Here is a 26,021-nt window from a genome sequence, read left to right as displayed (position 1 = left end):
GACAGAGGAGCCTCTTAAAGAAGAAGTTACAGGTCTGTGAGAGCCAGAAATCTTGCTTGTTTGTAGGTGACCAAATACTTATTTTACCGAGGAATTTACCAATTAATTCATTAAAAATCCTACAATGTGATTTCCTGGATTCTTTCCTCCCATTCTGTCACTCATAGTTGAAGTGTACCTATGATGAAAATTACAGGCATCTCTCATCTTTTTAAGTGGGAGAACTTGCACAATTGGTGGCTGACTAAATACTTTTTTTCCCCACTGTATATGTATGTATATATTACTTAAGTCATCCACGACTTATATTATTTTGTTTAAATTGTTGATCGCAATAAGATTCTTTAAATTTAAAATATATAAAAAGTTAAAAGTTAAATTCAAAGTTTGAAATAAAGTTTTCAAAAGTTATACTTTAAAAAACTGTTTATAAAAACAAAGCACTGATATATTTTACAATTAGTTTACCTACTTTAAAGTGAAGAGGGTGTTCAAGAGCTTAAAATAAACTTCTGTTGAAGTAATGATTAAAAACAAATCAAGACCTGGCCATATAAACTGAAACCTGAAACATCAGATGATATAATTACAACATATGTTTTATCATGGGCTGTCTGCCTTACCACATTTGGTGTGTATATCAAATTTAACTTTCACTGTGTCATCAAGATCTGATTCAGTATAAAGGCAACTCAAGGACACAACCATTTGTGCCACAGAAAGACCTGAGTTCCTGCCTGTGGTAATATCATGCTCTCTTAAGATTGAGATAATTTGAATGTGTTCTTCATTTAAGAAATAAGTTGTAGGAATAGAAACAATTGTTGCATGAATTTAGTTTTTACACCTACACTAACAACAAAAACTGTTTTAAACAGGATTGGTGAATACTTTTGAGAGAGAGGGGGTCAGGTAAGGATGACTATTCAATTATTAATTTGTCTTTTTAAGCGTTTAATACATATGCAAAATGTTTCTGATTCAGATTCGGTTTTTCATCCAAGTATTTTGACAAAACTCAACATGTTTAAATGTATTCTCTGTAACAACGAAGTCTGAATAAGATTTAAGTTGGAAGTAAAGTTGTAAAGTTGAAGCCCACCTGTAACCTTACACATACATGGTTTCAATGTGGATTTGTTTATGTATTTAAAGTTCAAGTGATGTAAATTACATGGAATTAAAATATTAGTCTAAGATTGCAGTTCCTTTGTAATTATCTAACAGACATAAGCCGCCACCATGAGTACAGACGCGGAGATGGCCACGTATGGCAAAGCTGCCGTTTACCTACGTAAGCCAGAGAGGGAGAGAATTGAAGCTCAAGCCGCACCATTTGATGCCAAGAGTGCCTGCTATGTGACCGATGTCAAGGAGCTGTACTTGAAGGGAACAATCATCAAGAAAGACGGTGACAAAGTCACAGTCAAAGTCCTGGACACTCAGGAGGTTGGTATCATAAAGTCAGAGCCAACTGGGAATTCAATATGATCAGTTCTCATTGTGACAAATGTCATGTTTCAGGAGAAGACAGTTAAAGAAGCTGACGTCACTCCAATGAATCCTCCCAAGTATGACAAGATTGAGGACATGGCCATGATGACCCATCTCAATGAAGCCTCTGTGCTGTATAACCTCAAAGAGCGTTATGCAGCATGGATGATCTACGTAAGACAATCTATCTAAGGAGAACGAGAACTATTGAAAATGACTTTAATTTTAGGAAACATAATGTTAACTGTTGAATCTCTTACGATAACTTTCAGACCTACTCTGGACTGTTCTGTGCCACTGTGAACCCCTACAAGTGGCTCCCAGTGTACGATTCTGAATGTGTAGCTGCCTATAGAGGCAAGAAGCGTATGGAGGCTCCACCCCACATCTTCTCTGTCTCTGACAACGCTTATCAGTTCATGTCAACTGGTAAGTCATTATCACAACAATGTAGAGGATATCACTGTATGAGGTTTCTGTTGCAGTGAAACATAGTTCATTCTTTTGTTTCTTATTTAACAGATAGGGAGAACCAGTCAGTCTTGATCACGTAAGTTTGGTTCATTTACAATTGTTGACTTTGTTGAAGATATTCAAATATCTTGATCAAATTCTTATAAGTCTGTGTCTATGCCTAGTGGAGAATCTGGTGCTGGAAAGACTGTGAACACCAAGCGTGTCATCCAGTACTTTGCAACAATCTCAGTTGGTGGAGAAGGGAAGAAGAGGGACACATCAAAGGTATGTTCCTGATGATTACAATTCAGGGTTCTTTACCAATGGAATATTTTCCAAAGTCATTTTCTGATATCGCTTCTAATACTGGATTATAGGGGTCACTGGAGGATCAGATTATTGCAGCCAATCCCCTGCTGGAGGCCTACGGTAATGCCAAAACTGTGAGGAATGACAACTCTTCTCGTTTTGTAAGTATGAAACAATTTCGACACATGTGAGAGGCCTTGTTACTGATTGTCCATTTAGAGGGACATTAAGAATCCCTTTGTTCCAAACAGGGTAAATTCATCAGAATCCATTTCGGCACAACTGGCAAACTGGCTAGTGCTGACATTGAGACATGTAAGTAATAATACTCCATGTCCATACAAATGACTCAAATTGAAAATTGGCCTAGCTGTGACTTATAAACAATATTTGTAGATCTGCTGGAGAAGTCTAGAGTGACATTCCAGCTTCCTGCTGAAAGAGGCTACCATATCTTCTACCAGATGATGACCGCCCACAAACCTGAGCTGCTTGGTAAACAGATTGAGATGTTGCAACATTTCACCTACTGTTTTCATATGAAACTAAATTATTAACATTTTCAACCTTTTTTGATCACCAGATTTGGCACTCATCACAACCAACCCCTACGACTTCCCCATGTGCAGCATGGGTCAGATCGCTGTGGCCAGCATTGATGACAAAGTTGAGCTGGAAGCCACTGATGTGAGTGATCTTCACATCAAACTATTGAAATATATTTAGTGCAATACATGCAAAACTGCTCTTTTAAGTGCATTTTCTAAAGTGATTATGTTTTGTGTGGACACATCTTTTGAATTCAGAATGCTATTGATATCCTGGGCTTCACAAATGATGAGAAGATGAGCATCTACAAGATGACTGGTGCAGTGCTCCACCATGGTAACATGAAGTTCAAGCAGAAACAGCGTGAGGAGCAGGCTGAGCCTGATGGCACAGAGGGTGAGTAGCTTGGGAACAACAGTATTAAGATAAATATAGTTCCTAATCACACTGGTTTCTGTTCATATCATGATGGAAATCACTGAATTATTTTCAGAGGCTGACAAGGTTGCTTATTTGCTGGGTCTGAACTCCGCTGACATGCTGAAAGCTCTGTGCTATCCCAGAGTGAAGGTCGGAAATGAGTATGTCACCAAGGGACAGACTGTACCTCAGGTAAACATGAATTATCCATATTCAATATCCTACTATTTGAAAAAAGATTAGTTATATTAGTTCTACTAAAATAATGTATTTCAGGGTTCACTCGATACAATAAAAGCCATGTAAGTGTACAATGTTACTACTTAAAGTTTTATCTATTTAATGCTGAATCTAGGGGGGGGGGGGGGGGGGGGGTCCTGTATCGATGTGAGGGTCCCTACAGAGGATGTCATATGTGTACAAATTGTAAAGCCCTCCGAGTCAAATTTGTGATTGTAGGCTATAAAAAATGAATTGAATTGAATCTTAGATGCATTTTTTTCATTTAGGATTTTTTTTGTGTCATATATCTCATTAGAATGACTATACAAGAACACCAATAATCTATTATTTTACAGAACGGTTAATTTATCAAATCACATCGTTATTTCATTCAGGTGGGTAACTCAGTGCCTGCCCTGGCCAAGTCTATCTATGAGAAGATGTTCTTGTGGATGGTCATCCGTATCAACCAGATGTTGGACACTAAACAAGCAAGGCAGTACTACATTGGTGTCCTGGATATCGCTGGGTTTGAAATCTTTGACGTAAGCTTAAATTCCAAAAATTCAGTAGCCAATACTTTTAATGACATAATCATTCTTATTAACAGAAAGAGGTTATGTGTCCTTTCAGTTCAACACATTGGAGCAGCTGTGCATCAACTTCACCAATGAGAAACTGCAACAGTTCTTCAACCACACCATGTTTGTCCTGGAGCAAGAGGAGTACAAGAAGGAGGGTATTATCTGGGAGTTCATTGACTTTGGCATGGACTTGGCTGCCTGCATCGAGCTGATTGAAAGGGTAATCAATTAATTTTGTGATATAATTTTCCTTAATTTGACTTAATGTATAACTTAATGACATATTTCTTCCCACTTTTTTCAAGCCCATGGGCATCTTCTCCATCCTTGAAGAGGAGTGCATGTTCCCCAAGGCAACAGACACATCCTTCAAGAATAAGATGTATGACCAGCATCTTGGCAAAAACAAAGCATTTGAGAAGCCAAAGCCCGCCAAAGGCAAGGCTGAGGCCCACTTCTCCCTGGTGCACTATGCTGGTACCGTGGACTACAATGTCGGTGGCTGGCTGGACAAGAACAAGGATCCACTGAATGACTCTGTCGTTCAGCTCTACCAGAAATCCTCTGTGAAACTGCTGCCTATTCTGTATCCACCTGTCGTTGAGGGTATGAGAGTAGCTACAGTGAACTAAAACACATTTTAATGTTATAGATACTGTATATTTTGAACTGTAGCATGTGTTCAAGTAAATTTTATGTCGTTCTAAAACAGAATGTCTTCTTAAAATTATCAACAGAGGTTGGTGGCAGTAAGAAGGGAGGCAAGAAGAAGGGTGGTTCTATGCAGACTGTGTCTTCACAGTTTAGGGTAAGGTTTGACATTGCAAACGTATCTTATGTATCGTAGCTTATACTCAAAATCACAACTGTAACATGCCATGATAAGTCACCACTTTGGATCTACAGGAGAACTTGGGCAAGCTGATGACTAACTTGAGGGCCACCCATCCTCACTTTGTGCGCTGCCTGATTCCCAATGAGACAAAGACTCCAGGTACATAGAGAACATAATCTCAAGAGTCTTTGAGGAGTGGTTTGCTTTTTTTGGTATGGTTCACATAGTTCTAAAGATTAAAAAATGTCTTTTTTCCAGGTCTGATGGAGAACTTCCTGGTCATCCACCAGCTCAGGTGTAACGGTGTGCTGGAGGGTATCAGAATCTGCAGGAAAGGTTTCCCCAGCAGAATTATCTATGCTGACTTCAAGCAGAGGTATCAATGGATATTTTCATAGAATGTTAATGTGGACCATTGAAATAAAAAGGTCACAAAATGACCATTAACTCTCTCATAAAAGGTACAAGGTGCTGAATGCCAGTGTCATCCCCGACGGCCAGTTCATTGACAACAAGAAGGCTTCAGAGAAGCTGCTTGGGTCAATTGATGTCCCACATGATGAGTACAAATTTGGACACACCAAGGTAAGCACTTTCCTTTCCATATTTAACCGAAGAATAATCGCCAAGGAGGTTAAGTTGTTTAGTCCAGTATGTAGTATGATTATTGTTTGCATCTTTTTGTCTGTCTGTCTACGGCTAATCTCGCATTCTGCTGGACCCATCAGCCTAATGGTTTTTTAATGCTAATTTATGACTGTATGCTCAAGGACCGAGGTCGTGGTTCCAGTGGTTACTCCTCACTACTGTTAACCTGCCAGTAGTGGCCACAAGTGATCAACAATTGCTTCAGTTTGGACTCTTCAATCAAACATTACAGCAATGATCATATACGAACAGGATTAGAGACTAAAGGCGTCCTGTTGTTGCAGTAAACCGCAGTCATCTTTGCAAATGAAAAACTCAATTGAGCGTGGACTCAGGCAGAGCGTGTCTTCTCATGTCAGTAGGAGGACATTTCATTAGTTGTTAGCTGTTAGCAGATTACAGCAGATAACACATTTTTTAGCTGCGATTCTGGGACAGCTGCATAGATAAGAATGACAGCATATGAACGTGTGAGTGAAAAATGCATCCGACACAGGTTGGGTAAAGAAAATAAGTAATTGTTGTATTTATTCAATGAACCATTACAGACGTGGTCGTTGCAGACAGAACATGCTGAGTTTTAGATGATGTGAAGTATTCACTTCCTCAGTTCATCCTACCTGTCATTTATTTGTTGTTTGTTTAGGTGTTCTTCAAGGCCGGTCTGCTGGGTACCCTTGAGGAGATGAGAGATGAAAAACTGGCATCACTGGTCACAATGACTCAAGCTTTGGCCCGTGGTTACGTCATGAGAAAGGAGTTTGTGAAGATGACTGAGAGGAGGCATGTTGAAAATAACTCATTCTGAATCATGGTATGAAAAATCACAAACAACATTGTCCATAACAGCTACTTCTTGTCTGCAGGGAAGCCATCTATTCCATCCAGTACAATATCCGCTCATTCATGAATGTGAAACACTGGCCATGGATGAAGGTGTACTACAAGATCAAGCCTCTGCTGAAGAGTGCTGAAACTGAGAAGGAGCTGGCAAACATGAAGGAGAACTATGATAAGATGAAAACTGACTTGGCTGTTGCCCTGTCCAAGAAGAAGGAGCTGGAGGAGAAGATGGTTTCCCTTCTGCAGGAGAAAAATGATCTGCAGCTGCAAATAGCATCTGTGAGTACACATCAACAGACAGTTGTGCTTTTTCATGTTGTTCATTGTTGGTGTTCTGACATCTATTTGCATTAAATGGATTAGGAAGGAGATAATCTCTCAGATGCTGAGGAGAGATGTGAGGGTCTTATCAAGGGCAAGATTCAGATGGAGGCCAAATTCAAAGAGACAAGTGAGAGACTGGAGGATGAAGAGGAAATCAATGCTGAGCTCACTGCCAAAAAGAGAAAGCTGGAGGATGAATGCTCTGAGCTCAAGAAGGATATTGATGACCTGGAGCTTACCTTGGCCAAAGTGGAGAAGGAGAAACATGCCACTGAGAACAAGGTTTGTAAATAATAATCTGACCATCATATCAAAATGATAATGATTAGCGCTTATTCACGAGATCTTTCTTGCACACTTAGGTCAAGAACCTGACCGAGGAGATGGCCTCTCAGGATGAGAGCCTTGCTAAGTTGACCAAGGAAAAGAAAGCCCTTCAGGAGTCTCATCAGCAGACTCTTGATGACCTGCAGGCAGAGGAAGACAAAGTCAACACTCTGACCAAGGCCAAGACCAAGCTTGAACAGCAAGTGGATGATGTAAGTTTACAAATACTCTTGGATTGAAGATGCAAGATTTTTCTTAAAAATTATGAATAAAAATGTGAACAAATGTTATTTCTTCAGCTTGAGGGTTCTCTGGAGCAAGAGAAGAAGCTGCGTATGGACCTTGAGAGAGCCAAGAGGAAGCTCGAGGGTGATCTGAAACTGGCCCAGGAATCCATTATGGATCTTGAGAATGAAAAGCAGCAGTCTGATGAGAAAATTAAAAAGTACATTTTTTTTGAATTTGTACAACAACCATTCTTTTGAAAAAGAATGTCAACTGCATGAACTATATGTATTTTATCTTTAAATTCTCACAGGAAGGACTTTGAAACCAGTCAGCTCCTTAGCAAGATTGAAGATGAGCAGTCAATGGGTGCTCAGCTTCAAAAGAAGATCAAGGAGCTTCAGGTGACATATTTTGTTACAGAAAACATTACTGCACCCATTTCCTAATGTGTGTATCAAAAGTGAAAGTTTGCTGAAAGAAATTACACCTACATTCAACAGGCCCGCATTGAGGAACTGGAGGAAGAGATTGAGGCTGAGCGTGCTGCTCGTGCCAAGGTGGAGAAGCAGAGAGCTGACCTCTCCAGGGAACTTGAGGAGATCAGTGAGAGGCTGGAGGAGGCTGGTGGTGCCACCTCTACTCAGATTGAGATGAACAAGAAGCGTGAGGCTGAGTTCCAGAAGCTCCGTCGAGACCTTGAGGAGTCCACTCTGCAGCATGAATCCACTGCTGCTGCTCTTCGCAAGAAGCAGGCTGACAGCGTTGCTGAGCTGGGAGAGCAGATTGACAACCTCCAGCGTGTTAAGCAGAAGCTTGAGAAGGAAAAGAGTGAATACAAGATGGAGATCGATGACCTCTCCAGCAACATGGAGAATGTTGCTAAAGCAAAGGTACACAATGCATTACATGCTATTTTAGTAATGTCGATAATATAGCATGTAATATTATGAATGAAATCTGATCAATGATCTCATCTCTCTTTTACTCATTAGGGAAATCTTGAAAAGATGTGCCGTACTCTTGAGGACCAATATAGCGAACTGAAGACCAAGAATGATGAAAATGTTCGTCAGATCAATGACACAAGTTCACAGAAAGCCCGCCTCCTGACAGAAAATGGTATCTACAAGTTATCATTGAAAGTTCTGTTGTGCATGTTATTGAGAAACGTAAGTTGAACTGATGTATCATGACATTTTTCACACAAGGTGAGTTCAGCCGTCAAATTGAAGAGAAAGAAGCCCTTGTCTCCCAGCTGACCAGAGGCAAACAGGCCTTCACACAGCAGATTGAGGAAATGAAGAGACAGATTGAAGAGGAGGTTAAGGTAAGAAACCATTAAGTAAGTGTACATTGGAATTATTCATTTTGGAATTTAGAAATTTTGTAAATTCATGAATCATTTTTATAAACAGGCCAAGAATGCTCTTGCCCATGGACTGCAATCAGCTCGCCATGACTGTGATCTGCTGAGGGAGCAGTTTGAGGAGGAGCAGGAGGCCAAGGCTGAGCTGCAGCGTGGAATGTCCAAGGCCAACAGTGAGGTGGCTCAGTGGAGATCTAAGTATGAGACTGATGCTATTCAGCGCACTGAGGAGCTTGAGGAATCCAAGTGAGTAACATTCAAACAATTAAATTGTCAAATGCAGCTCTGCTTTCATATGTTCATCTAGATCCTAAAAACATGTTATTATCAAAATGGCCCGAATGTAAGAACATGCTTAATAACTTGACCCCACAGACAGCGTTACAGCGATAGGCTCCATTGAAAAAGAAGATCCGCCTTTGTGAAGACATGAACATCTAATCCTCGAATAAAATATGAGCTCCAACTTTGTAAATTAAATTTCCCGAAAAAATAGTTGTCTCATCATTGGTGCGATACAGTATTTGTTCATGTAAAATTATTCAGCTACGAACTCACGGTGCACATTCTTATTACTAAGGCTCCAAGTCCATTCTACATTTTTCAAACAGGAAAAAGCTTGCCCAGCGCCTTCAGGAGGCTGAGGAGCAGATTGAGGCAGTGAATTCCAAATGTGCTTCTCTTGAGAAAACCAAACAGAGGCTCCAGAGTGAGGTGGAGGACCTCATGATTGATGTGGAGAGGGCCAACAGTCTCGCAGCCAACCTTGACAAGAAGCAGAGGAACTTTGACAAGGTAGCATTGTTTACTTTGTGTGGCCAAGCCATACAAACAATAACATAGATATATATATTTGTCTTTATAGTGCTACACAACCAACTGAACTGTAGTAATTGTGCTATTCAGGTGTTGGCAGAGTGGAAACAGAAGTATGAGGAGGGTCAGGCAGAGCTTGAGGGAGCACAGAAGGAGGCTCGTTCTCTCAGCACTGAGCTGTTCAAGATGAAGAACTCTTATGAGGAAGCTCTGGATCACCTGGAAACCATGAAGCGTGAAAACAAGAACCTGCAACGTGAGTTCAACATAATGTAAAATGTTCATTTTATTCAACACGTGTATGTGTTAGAATACAGTATTTATATGTACACTTCAAGGCTTAACAATATTAAACAAATGTATCTATCTGCAGAGGAGATCTCAGATCTGACTGAACAGATTGGTGAGACTGGCAAGAGCATCCATGAGCTGGAGAAGTCCAAGAAGCAGGTGGAGACAGAGAAGTGTGAGATCCAGACAGCTCTTGAAGAGGCTGAGGTACATCTTTTTTTCCTGGAGAGATCTTCTGAAAAAAATTGCAAATAGTAAAAAAAAGCATAAATGGATTGAAGGCAGTGATGAATATTTCATTCTTTGATATCGTCAGGGAACTCTGGAACACGAAGAGTCTAAGATCCTGCGTGTCCAGTTGGAGCTCAACCAGATCAAGGGTGAGGTGGACAGGAAGCTGGCAGAGAAAGATGAGGAGATGGAGCAGATCAAGAGGAACAGCCAGAGAGTGATTGACTCAATGCAGAGCACTCTGGACTCTGAGGTCAGGAGCAGGAACGATGCCCTGAGGATCAAGAAGAAGATGGAGGGAGACCTGAATGAGATGGAGGTCCAGCTGAGCCACTCCAATCGCCAGGCTGCTGAGTCCCAGAAGCAGCTGAGGAATGTGCAGGCACAGTTTAAGGTATTGTAAGACACAGAGTTGTTCCACAGTCTACGGTCAGTACAGGGACATTTTGGCATTCATGGGAATATTTTCATGATATTTTTTCACTAGGATGCACAACTGCACCTTGATGATGCTGTTAGAGCCCAGGAAGACTTCAAGGAACAAGCTGCCATGGTGGAACGCAGGAACGGTCTCATGACTGCTGAAATTGAGGAACTTAGAGCTGCTCTGGAGCAAACAGAGAGAAGCCGCAAAATTGCAGAGCAGGAGCTGGTGGACGCCAGTGAGCGTGTTGGACTTCTGCACTCTCAGGTGAACAAACTCCTTTAATTTCTGCAATAAATCAAATGTCTAATGAGATTTACAATAACCTAAATTCAGGCACTTAACTGAGAAAATCATTTTATCTTTTAGAACACAAGCCTCATGAACACCAAGAAGAAGCTTGAGAGTGATCTGGTCCAGGTCCAGGGTGAAGTGGATGACACTGTTCAGGAAGCAAGGAATGCAGAGGAGAAGGCTAAGAAGGCCATCACTGATGTGGGTTTAAATTTTGTTCTTACTTTTACTCCAATGTGTTTTTTAAAGATATTGCTAAATAACATGTTATGCTGTCTCCTCTAGGCTGCTATGATGGCTGAAGAGCTGAAGAAGGAGCAGGACACTACTGCTCACCTGGAGAGGATGAAGAAGAACCTGGAGGTTGGTGTCAAGGACCTGCAGCACCGCCTGGATGAGGCTGAGAACCTGGCCATGAAGGGTGGCAAGAAGCAGCTCCAGAAACTTGAGTGTAGGGTAAGAAAGTCATGTTAAGGTTTACAAAGCTGAAGCAAGACATTGAAACAATATGGAAACTTACTTATTTTCTTATTGTGTTTTGAAGGTGCGCGAGCTGGAGACAGAGGTTGAGGCTGAGCAGAGACGTGGAGTAGATGCTGTTAAGGGTGTCCGCAAATATGAGAGGAGAGTGAAGGAGCTCACCTATCAGGTACAGTCACTTTGATAGTTAAAATGTACAGGACAAAATTATCCAATATACTTACCATAAAAGACATTTTAACTTGCACATCTATATTGTCTATTACAGACTGAAGAGGACAAGAAAAATGGCTCCAGGCTGCAGGATCTGGTTGACAAGTTGCAACTCAAGGTGAAGGCCTACAAGAGGCAGGCTGAGGAAGCGGTAAGGATAACATATTTATTTTCAATACTGACAATTTCTTAAAGCAAAAATAAAGTACATAAAAGTAAAAGTACAGCAAAAGCATTCATTTTCATATTCGTTATCATTCTTTCGTATAATATCATCTACCAAATGTAAGTCATCTGATACTAAAATAAGTGCTGGAGAGGTTGGAGAATCAATTTTGCGTGGTCGCATTATTTGTTGTCACAATTACATATAATTTAGAATAACTCAAACTGATACTAAAAAGCAATATTAAGCAAAACTGATATCGTAATAAGCAAATACATATTATACACTGTAACATTATATTTAATTATGTTGACGAGAATTATTGGGAAAAAAACAATCAGCTATTAAGCACCATAGCTATATAGTTAGAAACACATTTTTTGATTTTGGCAATGTAAACAGTTATGTCATATTCATGTTGTACACAATCATGAAAAATGTTTCCGTCATACATTAAACTTTAAAAAGTGTTCCATACCTTTAAACTTTGTCTGTGATATTCCAGGAGGAGCAGGCCAATTCTCATCTGTCCAAGTGCAGGAAGGTCCAGCATGAGCTGGAGGAGGCTGAGGAGCGTGCTGACATTGCAGAGTCCCAGGTCAACAAGCTGAGAGCAAAGAGCCGTGACTCTGGCAAGGTAACTAACATTCAGCTTGATGAAAATTAAATAGATTGAAATTACCACTATTTTAATGTAAATCACGAAACACTTAAGTCATGACTGAAAAAAAGTTACGATATAGCCTCAAACTTCAGAAAATTAACGACAGACAAAACCATTACAGTATGATGTGTATGTAGGCGCATATGCACTTTATGTAATAATTGTTTTCTGTTTTCACAGGGAAAAGAGGTTGCTGAATAAAACGCTTCGGCTGAGGTTTTTTTTCTAATCATAAAATATGATGTGAATTACACCACAATAAAAATGATTTTTGATCTTGACTTGCATTGTCTGTGTTGTTTTGATCTAATTGTGTCCTCCAAGTCGCTGTAATCCCAACGTGAACATTTCGCATGACCATGAATGAATAGTTGGCTTAATTCAATATACATTTGCTCTGAGAAACCATCTTTGGAGGCCAATGCTTTTGAATGAGACGGTTCAATAACTTCTGGCATCCCAGAAACACCCTCACCCTGATCAAAACACATCTAGCCACAAAATGTAAAGTGTAAGAGAGGAGTTTAATGAGTGTCATACGAATATTTAACAGAGAGTGCATTCCAACCTTTCAGAGAATAATCAACCTCCACACTCAGTGTTCTTCTGTCAGATAAGAAAATTGAGTATCCTAATAAGTGGACAAACTGATAGTGCTTCAAGAATCTTTGTTTTTAATTGATTTATCTCTTTTTCTGCATTAATAGTGTCTTTACAGTTTGGATTATTTCTGTGCTTGTTTCTTGCTATGGTGCCTCATACAACTGAATGAGGCACGAAATGAAACTGAAAAACTCAAAATTAAATAAAAATAAGTCAAGAAAAAAGTAAATATATATATGTATGTATATATTACTTAAGTCATCCACGACTTACTTATATTATTTGTTTAAATTGTTGATCGCAATAAGATTCTGTAAATTGAAAATATTTAAAAAGTTAAAAGTTAAATTGAAAGTTTGAAATAAAGTTTTCAAAAATTATACTTTAAAAAAAAACTGTTTATAAATACAAAGCACTGATATATTTTACAATTAGTTGACCTACTTTAAAGTGAAGAGGGTGTTCAAGAGCTTAAAATAAACTTCTGTTGAAGTAATGATTAAGCAAAAATCAAGACCAGGTCATATAAACTGAAACCTGAAACATCAGATGATATACAACATATGGTATATGATGGGCTGTCTGCCTTACCACACTTGGTGTGTATACCATATTTAACTTTCACTGTGTCATCAAGATCTGATTCAGTATAAAGGCAACTCAAGGACACGACTATTTGTGCCACTGAAGACCAGAGTTCCTGCCTGTGGTAATATCATGCTCTCTTAAGATTGAGATCATTTGAATGTGTTCTTCATTTAAGAAATAAGTTGTAGGAATAGAAACAATTGTTGCATGCATTTTGTTTTTACACCTACACTAACAACAAAAACTGTTTTGAACAGGATTGGTGAATACTTTTGAGAGAGAGGGGGTAAGGTAAGGATGACTATTCAATTATTAATTTGTCTTTCTAAGCATTTAATACATATGCAAAATGTTTCAGATTCAGATTCGGTTTTTCAGCCAAATATTTTGACAAAACTCAACATGTTTAAATGTATTCTCTGTAACAACGAAGTCTGAATAAGACTTAAGTTGGAAGTAAAGTTGTAAAGTTGAAGCCCACCTGTAACCTTACACATACATGGTTTCAATGTGGATTTGTTTATGTATTTAAAGTTCAAGTGATGTAAATTAAATGGTATTAAAATATTAGTCGAAGATTGCAGTTCCTTTGTAATTATCTAACAGACATAAGCCGCCACCATGAGTACAGACGCGGAGATGGCCACGTATGGCAAAGCTGCCATTTACCTACGTAAGCCAGAGAGGGAGAGAATTGAAGCTCAAGCCGCACCATTTGATGCCAAGAGTGCCTGCTATGTGACCGATGTCAAGGAGCTGTACTTGAAGGGAACAATCATCAAGAAAGACGGTGACAAAGTCACAGTCAAAGTCCTGGACACTCAGGAGGTTGGTATCATAAAGTCAGAGCCAACTGGGAATTCAATATGATCAGTTCTCATTGTGACAAATGTCATGTTTCAGGAGAAGACAGTTAAAGAAGCTGACGTCACTCCAATGAATCCTCCCAAGTATGACAAGATTGAGGACATGGCCATGATGACCCATCTCAATGAAGCTGCTGTGCTGTATAACCTCAAAGAGCGTTATGCAGCATGGATGATCTACGTAAGACAATCTATCAAAGGAGAACGAGAACTATTGAAAATGACTTTACTTTTAGGAAACATAATGTTAACTGTTGAAACTCTTACGATAACTTTCAGACCTACTCTGGACTGTTCTGTGCCACTGTGAACCCCTACAAGTGGCTCCCAGTGTACGATTCTGAATGTGTAGCTGCCTATAGAGGCAAGAAGCGTATGGAGGCTCCACCCCACATCTTCTCTGTCTCTGACAACGCTTATCAGTTCATGTCAACTGGTGAGTCATTACCACAACAATGTAGAGGATATCACTGTATGAGGTTTCTGTTGCAGTGAAACATAGTTCATTCTTTTGTTTCTTATTTAACAGATAGGGAGAACCAGTCAGTCTTGATCACGTAAGTTTGGTTCATTTACAATTGTTGACTTTGTTGAAGATAGTCAAATATCTTGATCAAATTCTTATAAGTCTGTGTTTATGCCTAGTGGAGAATCTGGTGCTGGAAAGACTGTGAACACCAAGCGTGTCATCCAGTACTTTGCAACAATCTCAGTTGGTGGAGAAGGGAAGAAGAGGGACACATCAAAGGTATGTTCCTGGTGATTACAATTCAGGGTTCTTTACCAATGGAACGTTTTCCAAAGTCATTTTCTGATATCGCTTCTAATACTGGATTATAGGGGTCACTGGAGGATCAGATTATTGCAGCCAATCCCCTGCTGGAGGCCTACGGTAATGCCAAAACTGTGAGGAATGACAACTCTTCTCGTTTTGTAAGTATGAAACAATTTCTACACATGTGAGAGGCCTTGTAACTGATTGTCCATGTAGAGGGACATTAAGAATCCCTTTGTTCCAAACAGGGTAAATTCATCAGAATCCATTTCGGCGCAACTGGCAAACTGGCTAGTGCTGATATTGAGACATGTAAGTAATAATACTCCTTGTACATACAATTGACTCAAATTGAAAATCGGCCTAGCTGTGACTTATAAACAATATTTGTAGATCTGCTGGAGAAGTCTAGAGTGACATTCCAGCTTCCTGCTGAAAGAGGCTACCATATCTTCTTCCAGATGATGACCGCCCACAAACCTGAGCTGCTTGGTAAACAGTTTGAGATGTTGCTACATTTCACCTACTGTTTTCATATGATACTAAATTATTGACATTTTCAACCTTTTTTGATGACCAGATTTGGCACTCCTCACAACCAACCCCTACGACTTCCCCATGTGCAGCATGGGTCAGATCGCTGTGGCCAGCATTGATGACAAAGTTGAGCTGGAAGCCACTGATGTGAGTGATCTTCACTTCAAACTATTGAAATATATTTAGTGCAACACATGCAAAACTGCTCTTTTGAGTGCATTTTCTAAAGTGATTATGTTTTGTGTGGACACATCTTTTGAATTCAGAATGCTATTGATATCCTGGGCTTCACAAATGATGAGAAGATGAGCATCTACAAGATGACTGGTGCAGTGCTCCACCATGGTAACATGAAGTTCAAGCAGAAACAGCGTGAGGAGCAGGCTGAGCCTGATGGCACAGAGGGTGAGTAGCTTGGGAACAACAGTATTAAGATAAATAGAGTTCCTAATCACACTGGTTTCTGTTCATATCATGATGGAAATCACTGAATTATTTTCAGAGGCTGACAAGGTTGCTTACTTGCTGGGTCTGAACTCCGCTGACATGCTGAAAGCTCTGTGCTATCCCAGAGTGAAGGTCGGAAATGAGTATGTCACCAAGGGACAGACTGTACCTCAGGTAAACATGAATTATCCATATTCAATATCCTACTATTTGAAATTAGTTTTACTAAAATAATGTATTACATGGTTCACTAGATACAATGAAAGCAATGTAAGTGTTCAATGTTACCACTTTCAAAAGTTGTATCTATTGAATGCTCAATCTAGAATAAGTGAAGCACCATATGGTGTCTTTTTTTTGGGGGGGGGGGGGGGGGGGGGGGGGGGGGGGGTCTCTGCAGAGGATGTCATATGTGCACAGATTGTAAAGCTCTCTGAGGCAAATTTGACTATAAAAAAAGGAATTGAATTGAATCTTAGATGCATTCTTTCCATTTAGGATTTTTTTGTCATTTATCTCAATAGAATGATTATAAAGAACACCAATAATCTATTATTTTACGAAGCGGTTAACTTATTAAATCATATCGTTATTTCATTCAGGTGGGTAACTCAGTGCCTGCCCTGGCCAAGTCTATCTATGAGAAGATGTTCTTGTGGATGGTCATCCGTATCAACCAGATGTTGGACACTAAACAAGCAAGGCAGTACTACATTGGTGTCCTGGATATCGCTGGGTTTGAAATCTTTGATGTAAGCTTATATTCCAACAATTCAGCAGCCAATACTTTTAAAATCATTCTTATTAACAGAAAGAGGTTATGTGTCCTTGCAGTTCAACACATTGGAGCAGCTGTGCATCAACTTCACCAATGAGAAACTGCAACAGTTCTTCAACCACACCATGTTTGTCCTGGAGCAAGAGGAGTACAAGAAGGAGGGTATTATCTGGGAGTTCATTGACTTTGGCATGGACTTGGCTGCCTGCATCGAGCTGATTGAAAGGGTAATCAATTAATTTTGTGATATAATTTTCCTTAATTTGACTTAATGTATAACTTAATGACATATTTCTTCCCACTTTTTTCAAGCCCATGGGCATCTTCTCCATCCTTGAAGAGGAGTGCATGTTCCCCAAGGCAACAGACACATCCTTCAAGAATAAGATGTATGACCAGCATCTTGGCAAAAATAAAGCATTTGAGAAGCCAAAGCCAGCCAAAGGCAAGGCTGAGGCCCACTTCTCCCTGGTGCACTATGCTGGTACCGTGGACTACAATGTCGGTGGCTGGCTGGACAAGAACAAGGATCCACTGAATGAGTCTGTCATTCAGCTCTACCAGAAATCCAATGTGAAACTGCTGCCTATTCTGTATCCACCTGTCGTTGAGGGTATGAGAGTAGCTACAGTGAACTAAAACACATTTTAATGTTATAGATACTGTATATTTTGAACTGTAGCATGTGTTCAAGTAAATTTTATTTTGTTCTAAAACAGAATGTCTTCTTAAAATTATCAACAGAGGTTGGTGGCAGCAAGAAGGGAGGCAAGAAGAAGGGTGGTTCTATGCAGACTGTGTCTTCACAGTTTAGGGTAAGGTTTGACATTGCAAACGTATCTTATATATCTTAGATTATACTCAAACTCACAATTGTTACATCTCGATCTACAGGAGAACTTGGGCAAGCTGATGACTAACTTGAGGGCCACCCATCCTCACTTTGTGCGCTGCCTGATTCCCAATGAGTCAAAGACTCCAGGTACATAGAGCATATAATCTCAATAAAGTCTCTGAGGAGTGGTTTGCTTTTGTTGGTGTGGTTCACATAATTCTAGAGTCTAACTATTTATTCAAAGAAGTAATTCAAAAATATATTTTTTCCAGGTCTGATGGAGAACTTCCTGGTCATCCACCAGCTCAGGTGTAACGGTGTGCTGGAGGGTATCAGAATCTGCAGGAAAGGTTTCCCCAGCAGAATTCTCTATGCTGACTTCAAGCAGAGGTATCAATGGAAATTTTCATAGAATGTTAATGTGGACCATTGAAATAAAAAGGTCACAAAATGACCATTAACTCTCTCATAAAAGGTACAAGGTGCTGAATGCCAGTGTCATCCCTGAGGGCCAGTTCATTGACAACAAGAAGGCTTCAGAGAAGCTGCTTGGGTCAATTGATGTCCCACATGATGAGTACAAATTTGGACACACCAAGGTAAGCACTTTCCTTTCCATATTTAACCGAAGAATAATCGCCAAGGAGGTTAAGTTGTTTAGTCCAGTATGTAGTATGATTGTTGTTTGCATCTTTTTGTCTGTCTGTCTACGGCTAATCTCGCATTCTGCTGGACCCATCAGCCTAATGTTTTTTTTAATGCTAATTTATGACTGTATGCACAAGGACCGAGGTCGTGGTTCCAGTGGTTACTCCTCACTACTGTTAACCTGCCGGTAGTGGCCACAAGTGATCAACAATTGCTTCAGTTTGGACTCTTCAATCAAACATTACAGCAATGATCATATACGAACAGGGCTAGAGACTAAAGGCGTCCTGTTGTTGCAGTAAACCGCAGTCATCTTTGCAAATGAAAAACTCAATTGAGCGTGGACTCAGGCAGAGCGTGTCTTCTCATGTCAGTAGGAGGACATTTCATTAGTTGTTAGCTGTTAGCAGATGACAGCAGATAACACATTTTTTAGCTGCGATTCTGGGACAGCTGCATAGATAAAAATGACAGCATATGAACGTGTGAGTGAAAAATGCATCCGACACAGGTTAGGTAAAGAAAATAAGTAATTGTTGTATTTATTCAATGAACCATTACAGACGTGGTCGTTGCAGACAGAACATGCTGAGTTTTAGATGATGTGAAGTATTCACTTCCTCAGTTCATCCTACCTGTCATTTATTTGTTGTTTGTTTAGGTGTTCTTCAAGGCTGGTCTGCTGGGTACCCTTGAGGAGATGAGAGATGAAAAACTGGCATCACTGGTCACAATGACTCAAGCTTTGGCCCGTGGTTACGTCATGAGAAAGGAGTTTGTGAAGATGACTGAGAGGAGGCATGTTGAAAATAACTCATTCTGAATCATGGTATGAAAAATCACAAACAACATTGTCCATAACAGCTACTTCTTGTCTGCAGGGAAGCCATCTATTCCATCCAGTACAATATCCGCTCATTCATGAATGTGAAACACTGGCCATGGATGAAGGTGTACTACAAGATCAAGCCTCTGCTGAAGAGTGCTGAAACTGAGAAGGAGCTGGCAAACATGAAGGAGAACTATGATAAGATGAAAACTGACTTGGCTGCTGCCCTGTCCAAGAAGAAGGAGCTGGAGGAGAAGATGGTTTCCCTTCTGCAGGAGAAAAATGATCTGCAGCTGCAAATAGCATCTGTGAGTACACATCAACAGACAGTTGTGCTTTTTCATGTTGTTCATTGTTGGTGTGCTGACATCTATTTGCATTAAATGGATTAGGAAGGAGATAATCTCTCAGATGCTGAGGAGAGATGTGAGGGTCTTATCAAGGGCAAGATTCAGATGGAGGCCAAATTCAAAGAGACAAGTGAGAGACTGGAGGATGAAGAGGAAATCAATGCTGAGCTCACTGCCAAAAAGAGAAAGCTGGAGGATGAATGCTCTGAGCTCAAGAAGGATATTGATGACCTGGAGCTTACCTTGGCCAAAGTGGAGAAGGAGAAACATGCCACTGAGAACAAGGTTTGTAAATAATAATCTGACCATCATATCAAGTAAAATGATAATGATTAGCGCTTATTCACGAGATCTTTCTTGCACACTTAGGTCAAGAACCTGACCGAGGAGATGGCCTCTCAGGATGAGAGCCTTGCTAAGTTGACCAAGGAAAAGAAAGCCCTTCAGGAGTCTCATCAGCAGACTCTTGATGACCTGCAGGCAGAGGAAGACAAAGTCAACACTCTGACCAAGGCCAAGACCAAGCTTGAACAGCAAGTGGATGATGTAAGTTTACAAATACTCTTGGATTGAAGATGCAAGATTTTTCTTAAAAATTATGAATAAAAATGTGAACAAATGTTATTTCTTCAGCTTGAGGGTTCTCTGGAGCAAGAGAAGAAGCTGCGTATGGACCTTGAGAGAGCCAAGAGGAAGCTCGAGGGTGATCTGAAACTGGCCCAGGAATCCATTATGGATCTTGAGAATGAAAAGCAGCAGTCTGATGAGAAAATTAAAAAGTACATTTTTTTTGAATTTGCACAACAACCATTCTTTTGAAAAAGAATGTCAACTGCATGAACTATATGTATTTTATCTTTAATTCTCAAAGGAAGGACTTTGAAACCAGTCAGCTCCTTAGCAAGATTGAAGATGAGCAGTCAATGGGTGCTCAGCTTCAGAAGAAGATCAAGGAGCTTCAGGTGACATATTTTGTTACAGAAAACATTACTGCACCCATTTCCTAATGTGTGTATCAAAAGTGAAAGTTTGCTGAAAGAAATTACACCTACATTCAACAGGCCCGCATTGAGGAACTGGAAGAAGAGATTGAGGCTGAGCGTGCTGCTCGTGCCAAGGTGGAGAAGCAGAGAGCTGACCTCTCCAGGGAACTTGAGGAGATCAGTGAGAGGCTGGAGGAGGCTGGTGGTGCCACCTCTGCTCAGATTGAGATGAACAAGAAGCGTGAGGCTGAGTTCCAGAAGCTCCGTCGAGACCTTGAGGAGTCCACTCTGCAGCATGAATCCACTGCTGCTGCTCTTCGCAAGAAGCAGGCTGACAGCGTTGCTGAGCTGGGAGAGCAGATTGACAACCTCCAGCGTGTTAAGCAGAAGCTTGAGAAGGAAAAGAGTGAATACAAGATGGAGATCGATGACCTCTCCAGCAACATGGAGAATGTTGCTAAAGCAAAGGTACACAATGCATTACATGCTATTTTAGTAATGTCGATAATATAGCATGTAATATTATGAATGAAATCTGATCAATGATCTCATCTCTCTTTTACTCATTAGGGAAATCTTGAAAAGATGTGCCGTACTCTTGAGGACCAATATAGCGAACTGAAGACCAAGAATGATGAAAATGTTCGTCAGATCAATGACACAAGTTCACAGAAAGCCCGTCTCCTGACAGAAAATGGTATCTACAAGTTATCATTGAAAGTTCTGTTGTGCATGTTATTGAGAAACGTAAGTTGAACTGATGTATCATGACATTTTTCCCACAAGGTGAGTTCAGCCGTCAAATTGAAGAGAAAGAAGCCCTTGTCTCCCAGCTGACCAGAGGCAAACAGGCCTTCACACAGCAGATTGAGGAAATGAAGAGACAGATTGAAGAGGAGGTTAAGGTAAGAAACCATTAAGTAAGTGTACATTGGAATTATTCATTTTGGAATTTAGAAATTTTGTAAATTCATGAATCATTTTTATAAACAGGCCAAGAATGCTCTTGCCCATGGACTGCAATCAGCTCGCCATGACTGTGATCTGCTGAGGGAGCAGTTTGAGGAGGAGCAGGAGGCCAAGGCTGAGCTGCAGCGTGGAATGTCCAAGGCCAACAGTGAGGTGGCTCAGTGGAGATCTAAGTATGAGACTGATGCTATTCAGCGCACTGAGGAGCTTGAGGAATCCAAGTGAGTAAAATTCAAACAACTAAATTGTCAAATGCAGCTCTGCTTTCATATGTTCATCTAGATCCTAAAAACATGTTATTATCAAAATGGCCCGAATGTAAGAACATGCTTAATAACTTGACAGCGTTACAGCGATAGGCTCCATTGAAAAAGAAGATCCGCCTTTGTGAAGACATGAACATCTAATCCTCGAATAAAATATGAGCTCCAACTTTGTAAATTAAATTTCCCGAAAAAATAGTTGTCTCATCATTGGTGCGATACAGTATTTGTTCATGTAAAATTATTCAGCTACGAACTCACGGTGCACATTCTTGTTACTAAGGCTCCAAGTCCATTCTACATTTTTCAAACAGGAAAAAGCTTGCCCAGCGCCTTCAGGAGGCTGAGGAGCAGATTGAGGCAGTGAATTCCAAATGTGCTTCTCTTGAGAAAACCAAACAGAGGCTCCAGAGTGAGGTGGAGGACCTCATGATTGATGTGGAGAGGGCCAACAGTCTCGCAGCCAACCTTGACAAGAAGCAGAGGAACTTTGACAAGGTAGCATTGTTTACTTTGTGTGGCCAAGCCATACAAACAATAACATAGATATATATATTTGTCTTTATAGTGCTACACAACCAACTGAACTGTAGTAATTGTGCTATTCAGGTGTTGGCAGAGTGGAAACAGAAGTATGAGGAGGGTCAGGCAGAGCTTGAGGGAGCACAGAAGGAGGCTCGTTCTCTCAGCACTGAGCTGTTCAAGATGAAGAACTCTTATGAGGAAGCTCTGGATCACCTGGAAACCATGAAGCGTGAAAACAAGAACCTGCAACGTGAGTTCAACATAATGTAAAATGTGCATTTTATTCAACACGTGTATGTGTTAGAATACAGTATTTATATGTACACTTCAAGGCTTAACAATATTTAACAAATGTATCTATCTGCAGAGGAGATCTCAGATCTGACTGAACAGATTGGTGAGACTGGCAAGAGCATCCATGAGCTGGAGAAGTCCAAGAAGCAGGTGGAGACAGAGAAGTGTGAGATCCAGACAGCTCTTGAAGAGGCTGAGGTACATCTTTTTTTCCTGGAGAGATCTTCTGAAAAAATTTGCAAATAGTAAAAAAAAGCATAAATGGATTGAAGGCAGTGATGAATATTTCATTCTTTGATATCGTCAGGGAACTCTGGAACACGAAGAGTCTAAGATCCTGCGTGTCCAGTTGGAGCTCAACCAGATCAAGGGTGAGGTGGACAGGAAGCTGGCAGAGAAAGATGAGGAGATGGAGCAGATCAAGAGGAACAGCCAGAGAGTGATTGACTCAATGCAGAGCACTCTGGACTCTGAGGTCAGGAGCAGGAACGATGCCCTGAGGATCAAGAAGAAGATGGAGGGAGACCTGAATGAGATGGAGGTCCAGCTGAGCCACGCCAATCGCCAGGCTGCTGAGTCCCAGAAGCAGCTGAGGAATGTGCAGGCACAGTTTAAGGTATTGTAAGACACAGAGTTGTTCCACAGTCTACGGTCAGTACAGGGACATTTTGGCATTCATGGGAATATTTTCATGATATTTTTTCACTAGGATGCACAACTGCACCTTGATGATGCTGTTAGAGCCCAGGAAGACTTCAAGGAACAAGCTGCCATGGTGGAACGCAGGAACGGTCTCATGACTGCTGAAATTGAGGAACTTAGAGCTGCTCTGGAGCAAACAGAGAGAAGCCGCAAAATTGCAGAGCAGGAGCTGGTGGACGCCAGTGAGCGTGTTGGACTTCTGCACTCTCAGGTGAACAAACTCCTTTAATTTCTGCAATAAATCAAATGTCTAATGAGATTTACAATAACCTAAATTCAGGCACTTAACTGAGAAAATCATTTTATCTTTTAGAACACAAGCCTCATGAACACCAAGAAGAAGCTTGAGAGTGATCTGGTCCAGGTCCAGGGTGAAGTGGATGACACTGTTCAGGAAGCAAGGAATGCAGAGGAGAAGGCTAAGAAGGCCATCACTGATGTGGGTTTAAATTTTGTTCTTACTTTTACTCCAATGTGTTTTTTAAAGATATTGCTAAATAACATGTTATGCTGTCTCCTCTAGGCTGCTATGATGGCTGAAGAGCTGAAGAAGGAGCAGGACACTACTGCTCACCTGGAGAGGATGAAGAAGAACCTGGAGGTTGGTGTCAAGGACCTGCAGCACCGCCTGGATGAGGCTGAGAACCTGGCCATGAAGGGTGGCAAGAAGCAGCTCCAGAAACTTGAGTGTAGGGTAAGAAAGTCATGTTAAGGTTTACAAAGCTGAAGCAAGACATTGAAACAATATGGAAACTTACTTATTTTCTTATTGTGTTTTGAAGGTGCGCGAGCTGGAGACAGAGGTTGAGGCTGAGCAGAGACGTGGAGTAGATGCTGTTAAGGGTGTCCGCAAATATGAGAGGAGAGTGAAGGAGCTCACCTATCAGGTACAGTCACTTTGATAGTTAAAATGTACAGGACAAAATTATCCAATATACTTACCATAAAAGACATTTTAACTTGCACATCTACATTGTCTATTACAGACTGAAGAGGACAAGAAAAATGGCTCCAGGCTGCAGGATCTGGTTGACAAGTTGCAACTCAAGGTGAAGGCCTACAAGAGGCAGGCTGAGGAAGCGGTAAGGATAACATATTTATTTTCAATACTGACAATTTCTTAAAGCAAAAATAAAGTACATAAAAGTAAAAGTACAGCAAAAGCATTCATTTTCATATTCGTTATCATTCTTTCGTATAATATCATCTACCAAATGTAAGTCATCTGATACTAAAATAAGTGCTGGAGAGGTTGGAGAATCAATTTTGCGTGGTCGCATTATTTGTTGTCACAATTACATATAATTTAGAATAACTCAAACTGATACTAAAAACCAATATTAAGCAAAACTGATATCGTAATAAGCAAATACATATTATACACTGTAACATTATATTTAATTATGTTGACGAGAATTATCGGAAAAAAAACAATCAGCTATTAAGCACCATAGCTATATAGTTAGAAACACATTTTTTGATTTTGGCAATGTAAACAGTTATGTCATATTCATGTTGTACACAATCATGAAAAATGTTTCCGTCATACATTAAACTTTAAAAAGTGTTCCATACCTTTAAACTTTGTCTGTGATATTCCAGGAGGAGCAGGCCAATTCTCATCTGTCCAAGTGCAGGAAGGTCCAGCATGAGCTGGAGGAGGCTGAGGAGCGTGCTGACATTGCAGAGTCCCAGGTCAACAAGCTGAGAGCAAAGAGCCGTGACTCTGGCAAGGTAACTAACATTCAGCTTGATGAAAATTAAATAGATTGAAATTACCACTATTTTAATGTAAATCACGAAACACTTAAGTCATGACTGAAAAAAAGTTACGATATAGCCTCAAACTTCAGAAAATTAACGACAGACAAAACCATTACAGTATGATGTGTATGTAGGCGCATATGCACTTTATGTAATAATTGTTTTCTGTTTTCACAGGGAAAAGAGGTTGCTGAATAAAACGCTTCGGCTGAGGTTTTTTTTCTAATCATAAAATATGATGTGAATTACGCCACAATAAAAATGATTTTTGATCTTGACTTGCATTGTCTGTGTTGTTTTGATCTAATTGTGTCCTCCAAGTCGCTGTAATCCCAATGTGAACATTTCGCATGACCATGAATGAATAGTTGGCTTAATTCAATATACATTTGCTCTGAGAAACCATCTTTGGAGGCCAATGCTTTTGAATGAGACGGTTCAATAACTTCTGGCATCCCAGAAACACCCTCACCCTGATCAAAACACATCTAGCCACAAAATGTAAAGTGTAAGAGAGGAGTTTAATGAGTGTCATACGAATATTTAACAGAGAGTGCATTCCAACCTTTCAGAGAATAATCAACCTCCACACTCAGTGTTCTTCTGTCAGATAAGAAAATTGAGTATCCTAATAAGTGGACAAACTGATAGTGCTTCAAGAATCTTTGTTTTTAATTGATTTATCTCTTTTTCTGCATTAATAGTGTCTTTACAGTTTGGATTATTTCTGTGCTTGTTTCGTGCTATGGTGCCTCATACAACTGAATGAGGCACGAAATGAAACTGAAAAACTCAAAATTAAATAAAAATAAGTCAAGAAAAAAGTAAATATATATATGTATGTATATATTACTTAAGTCATCCACGACTTACTTATATTATTTGTTTAAATTGTTGATCGCAATAAGATTCTGTAAATTGAAAATATTTAAAAAGTTAAAAGTTAAATTGAAAGTTTGAAATAAAGTTTTCAAAAATTATACTTTAAAAAAAACTGTTTATAAAAACAAAGCACTGATATATTTTACAATTAGTTGACCTACTTTAAAGTGAAGAGGGTGTTCAAGAGCTTAAAATAAAC

At 40.0% G+C, this 26,021-nt stretch overlaps 2 protein-coding genes across 2 annotated transcripts; both read left to right on the top strand.

The window, feature by feature from the left end:
* Window positions 1–716: 716 nt before the first annotated feature.
* On the top strand, window positions 717–12,465 carry LOC142938757 (myosin heavy chain, fast skeletal muscle-like). Its single transcript, XM_076082151.1, has 41 exons — window positions 717–742; window positions 879–912; window positions 1,228–1,449; window positions 1,525–1,668; window positions 1,767–1,923; window positions 2,017–2,044; window positions 2,133–2,235; window positions 2,328–2,420; window positions 2,511–2,574; window positions 2,656–2,754; window positions 2,843–2,946; window positions 3,066–3,204; window positions 3,302–3,420; window positions 3,846–3,995; window positions 4,084–4,254; window positions 4,340–4,640; window positions 4,772–4,842; window positions 4,941–5,028; window positions 5,128–5,245; window positions 5,331–5,454; window positions 6,164–6,300; window positions 6,384–6,639; window positions 6,724–6,966; window positions 7,047–7,223; window positions 7,311–7,456; window positions 7,550–7,640; window positions 7,740–8,129; window positions 8,232–8,358; window positions 8,448–8,566; window positions 8,655–8,851; window positions 9,217–9,400; window positions 9,512–9,677; window positions 9,795–9,919; window positions 10,029–10,337; window positions 10,431–10,634; window positions 10,737–10,862; window positions 10,947–11,117; window positions 11,206–11,310; window positions 11,410–11,505; window positions 12,026–12,157; window positions 12,365–12,465. The coding sequence occupies exons 3-41, from the start codon at window positions 1,243–1,245 to the stop codon at window positions 12,383–12,385; spliced, it is 5,802 nt and encodes a 1,933-aa protein (XP_075938266.1). The 5' UTR covers window positions 717–742; window positions 879–912; window positions 1,228–1,242; the 3' UTR covers window positions 12,386–12,465.
* A 1,531-nt stretch (window positions 12,466–13,996) lies between these two features.
* Window positions 13,997–25,218, top strand: LOC142938758 (myosin heavy chain, fast skeletal muscle-like). The gene is made up of 39 exons (XM_076082152.1): window positions 13,997–14,203; window positions 14,279–14,422; window positions 14,521–14,677; window positions 14,771–14,798; window positions 14,887–14,989; window positions 15,082–15,174; window positions 15,265–15,328; window positions 15,410–15,508; window positions 15,597–15,700; window positions 15,820–15,958; window positions 16,056–16,174; window positions 16,603–16,752; window positions 16,835–17,005; window positions 17,091–17,381; window positions 17,498–17,593; window positions 17,673–17,760; window positions 17,886–18,003; window positions 18,089–18,212; window positions 18,923–19,059; window positions 19,143–19,398; window positions 19,483–19,725; window positions 19,810–19,986; window positions 20,074–20,219; window positions 20,312–20,402; window positions 20,502–20,891; window positions 20,994–21,120; window positions 21,210–21,328; window positions 21,417–21,613; window positions 21,970–22,153; window positions 22,265–22,430; window positions 22,548–22,672; window positions 22,782–23,090; window positions 23,184–23,387; window positions 23,490–23,615; window positions 23,700–23,870; window positions 23,959–24,063; window positions 24,163–24,258; window positions 24,779–24,910; window positions 25,118–25,218. Exons 1-39 carry the CDS (start codon window positions 13,997–13,999, stop codon window positions 25,136–25,138), a joined length of 5,817 nt encoding a protein of 1,938 aa, XP_075938267.1. The 3' UTR covers window positions 25,139–25,218.
* Window positions 25,219–26,021: the final 803 nt, after the last annotated feature.

The sequence above is a fragment of the Anarhichas minor genome, unplaced genomic scaffold (genome assembly GCF_050575085.1).
Source record: "Anarhichas minor isolate MPS153535 unplaced genomic scaffold, ASM5057508v1 ptg000090l, whole genome shotgun sequence".
Taxonomy (NCBI): domain Eukaryota; kingdom Metazoa; phylum Chordata; class Actinopteri; order Perciformes; family Anarhichadidae; genus Anarhichas; species Anarhichas minor.
The sequence above is the reverse complement of the archived record's forward strand: the minus strand, read 5'-3'. Positions and strand labels throughout refer to the sequence as shown.

What these genes read in the sequence shown, in the direction of transcription:
- LOC142938758 (XM_076082152.1), top strand. Translation starts at nt 13,997, where the DNA reads ATGAGTACAGACGCGGAGATGGCCACGTATGGCAAAGCTGCCATTTAC. An exon ending in CCACAAACCTGAGCTGCTTG is followed by an intron (nt 15,509 to 15,596) that starts GTAAACAGTTTG and finishes TTTGATGACCAG; the next exon opens with ATTTGGCACTCCTCACAACC. An exon ending in AGAAGATCAAGGAGCTTCAG is followed by an intron (nt 20,403 to 20,501) that starts GTGACATATTTT and finishes TACATTCAACAG; the next exon opens with GCCCGCATTGAGGAACTGGA.
- LOC142938757 (XM_076082151.1), top strand. Translation starts at nt 1,243, where the DNA reads ATGAGTACAGACGCGGAGATGGCCACGTATGGCAAAGCTGCCGTTTAC. An exon ending in ATGTGCAGGCACAGTTTAAG is followed by an intron (nt 10,338 to 10,430) that starts GTATTGTAAGAC and finishes TTTTTTCACTAG; the next exon opens with GATGCACAACTGCACCTTGA. An exon ending in AGAGCCGTGACTCTGGCAAG is followed by an intron (nt 12,158 to 12,364) that starts GTAACTAACATT and finishes CTGTTTTCACAG; the next exon opens with GGAAAAGAGGTTGCTGAATA.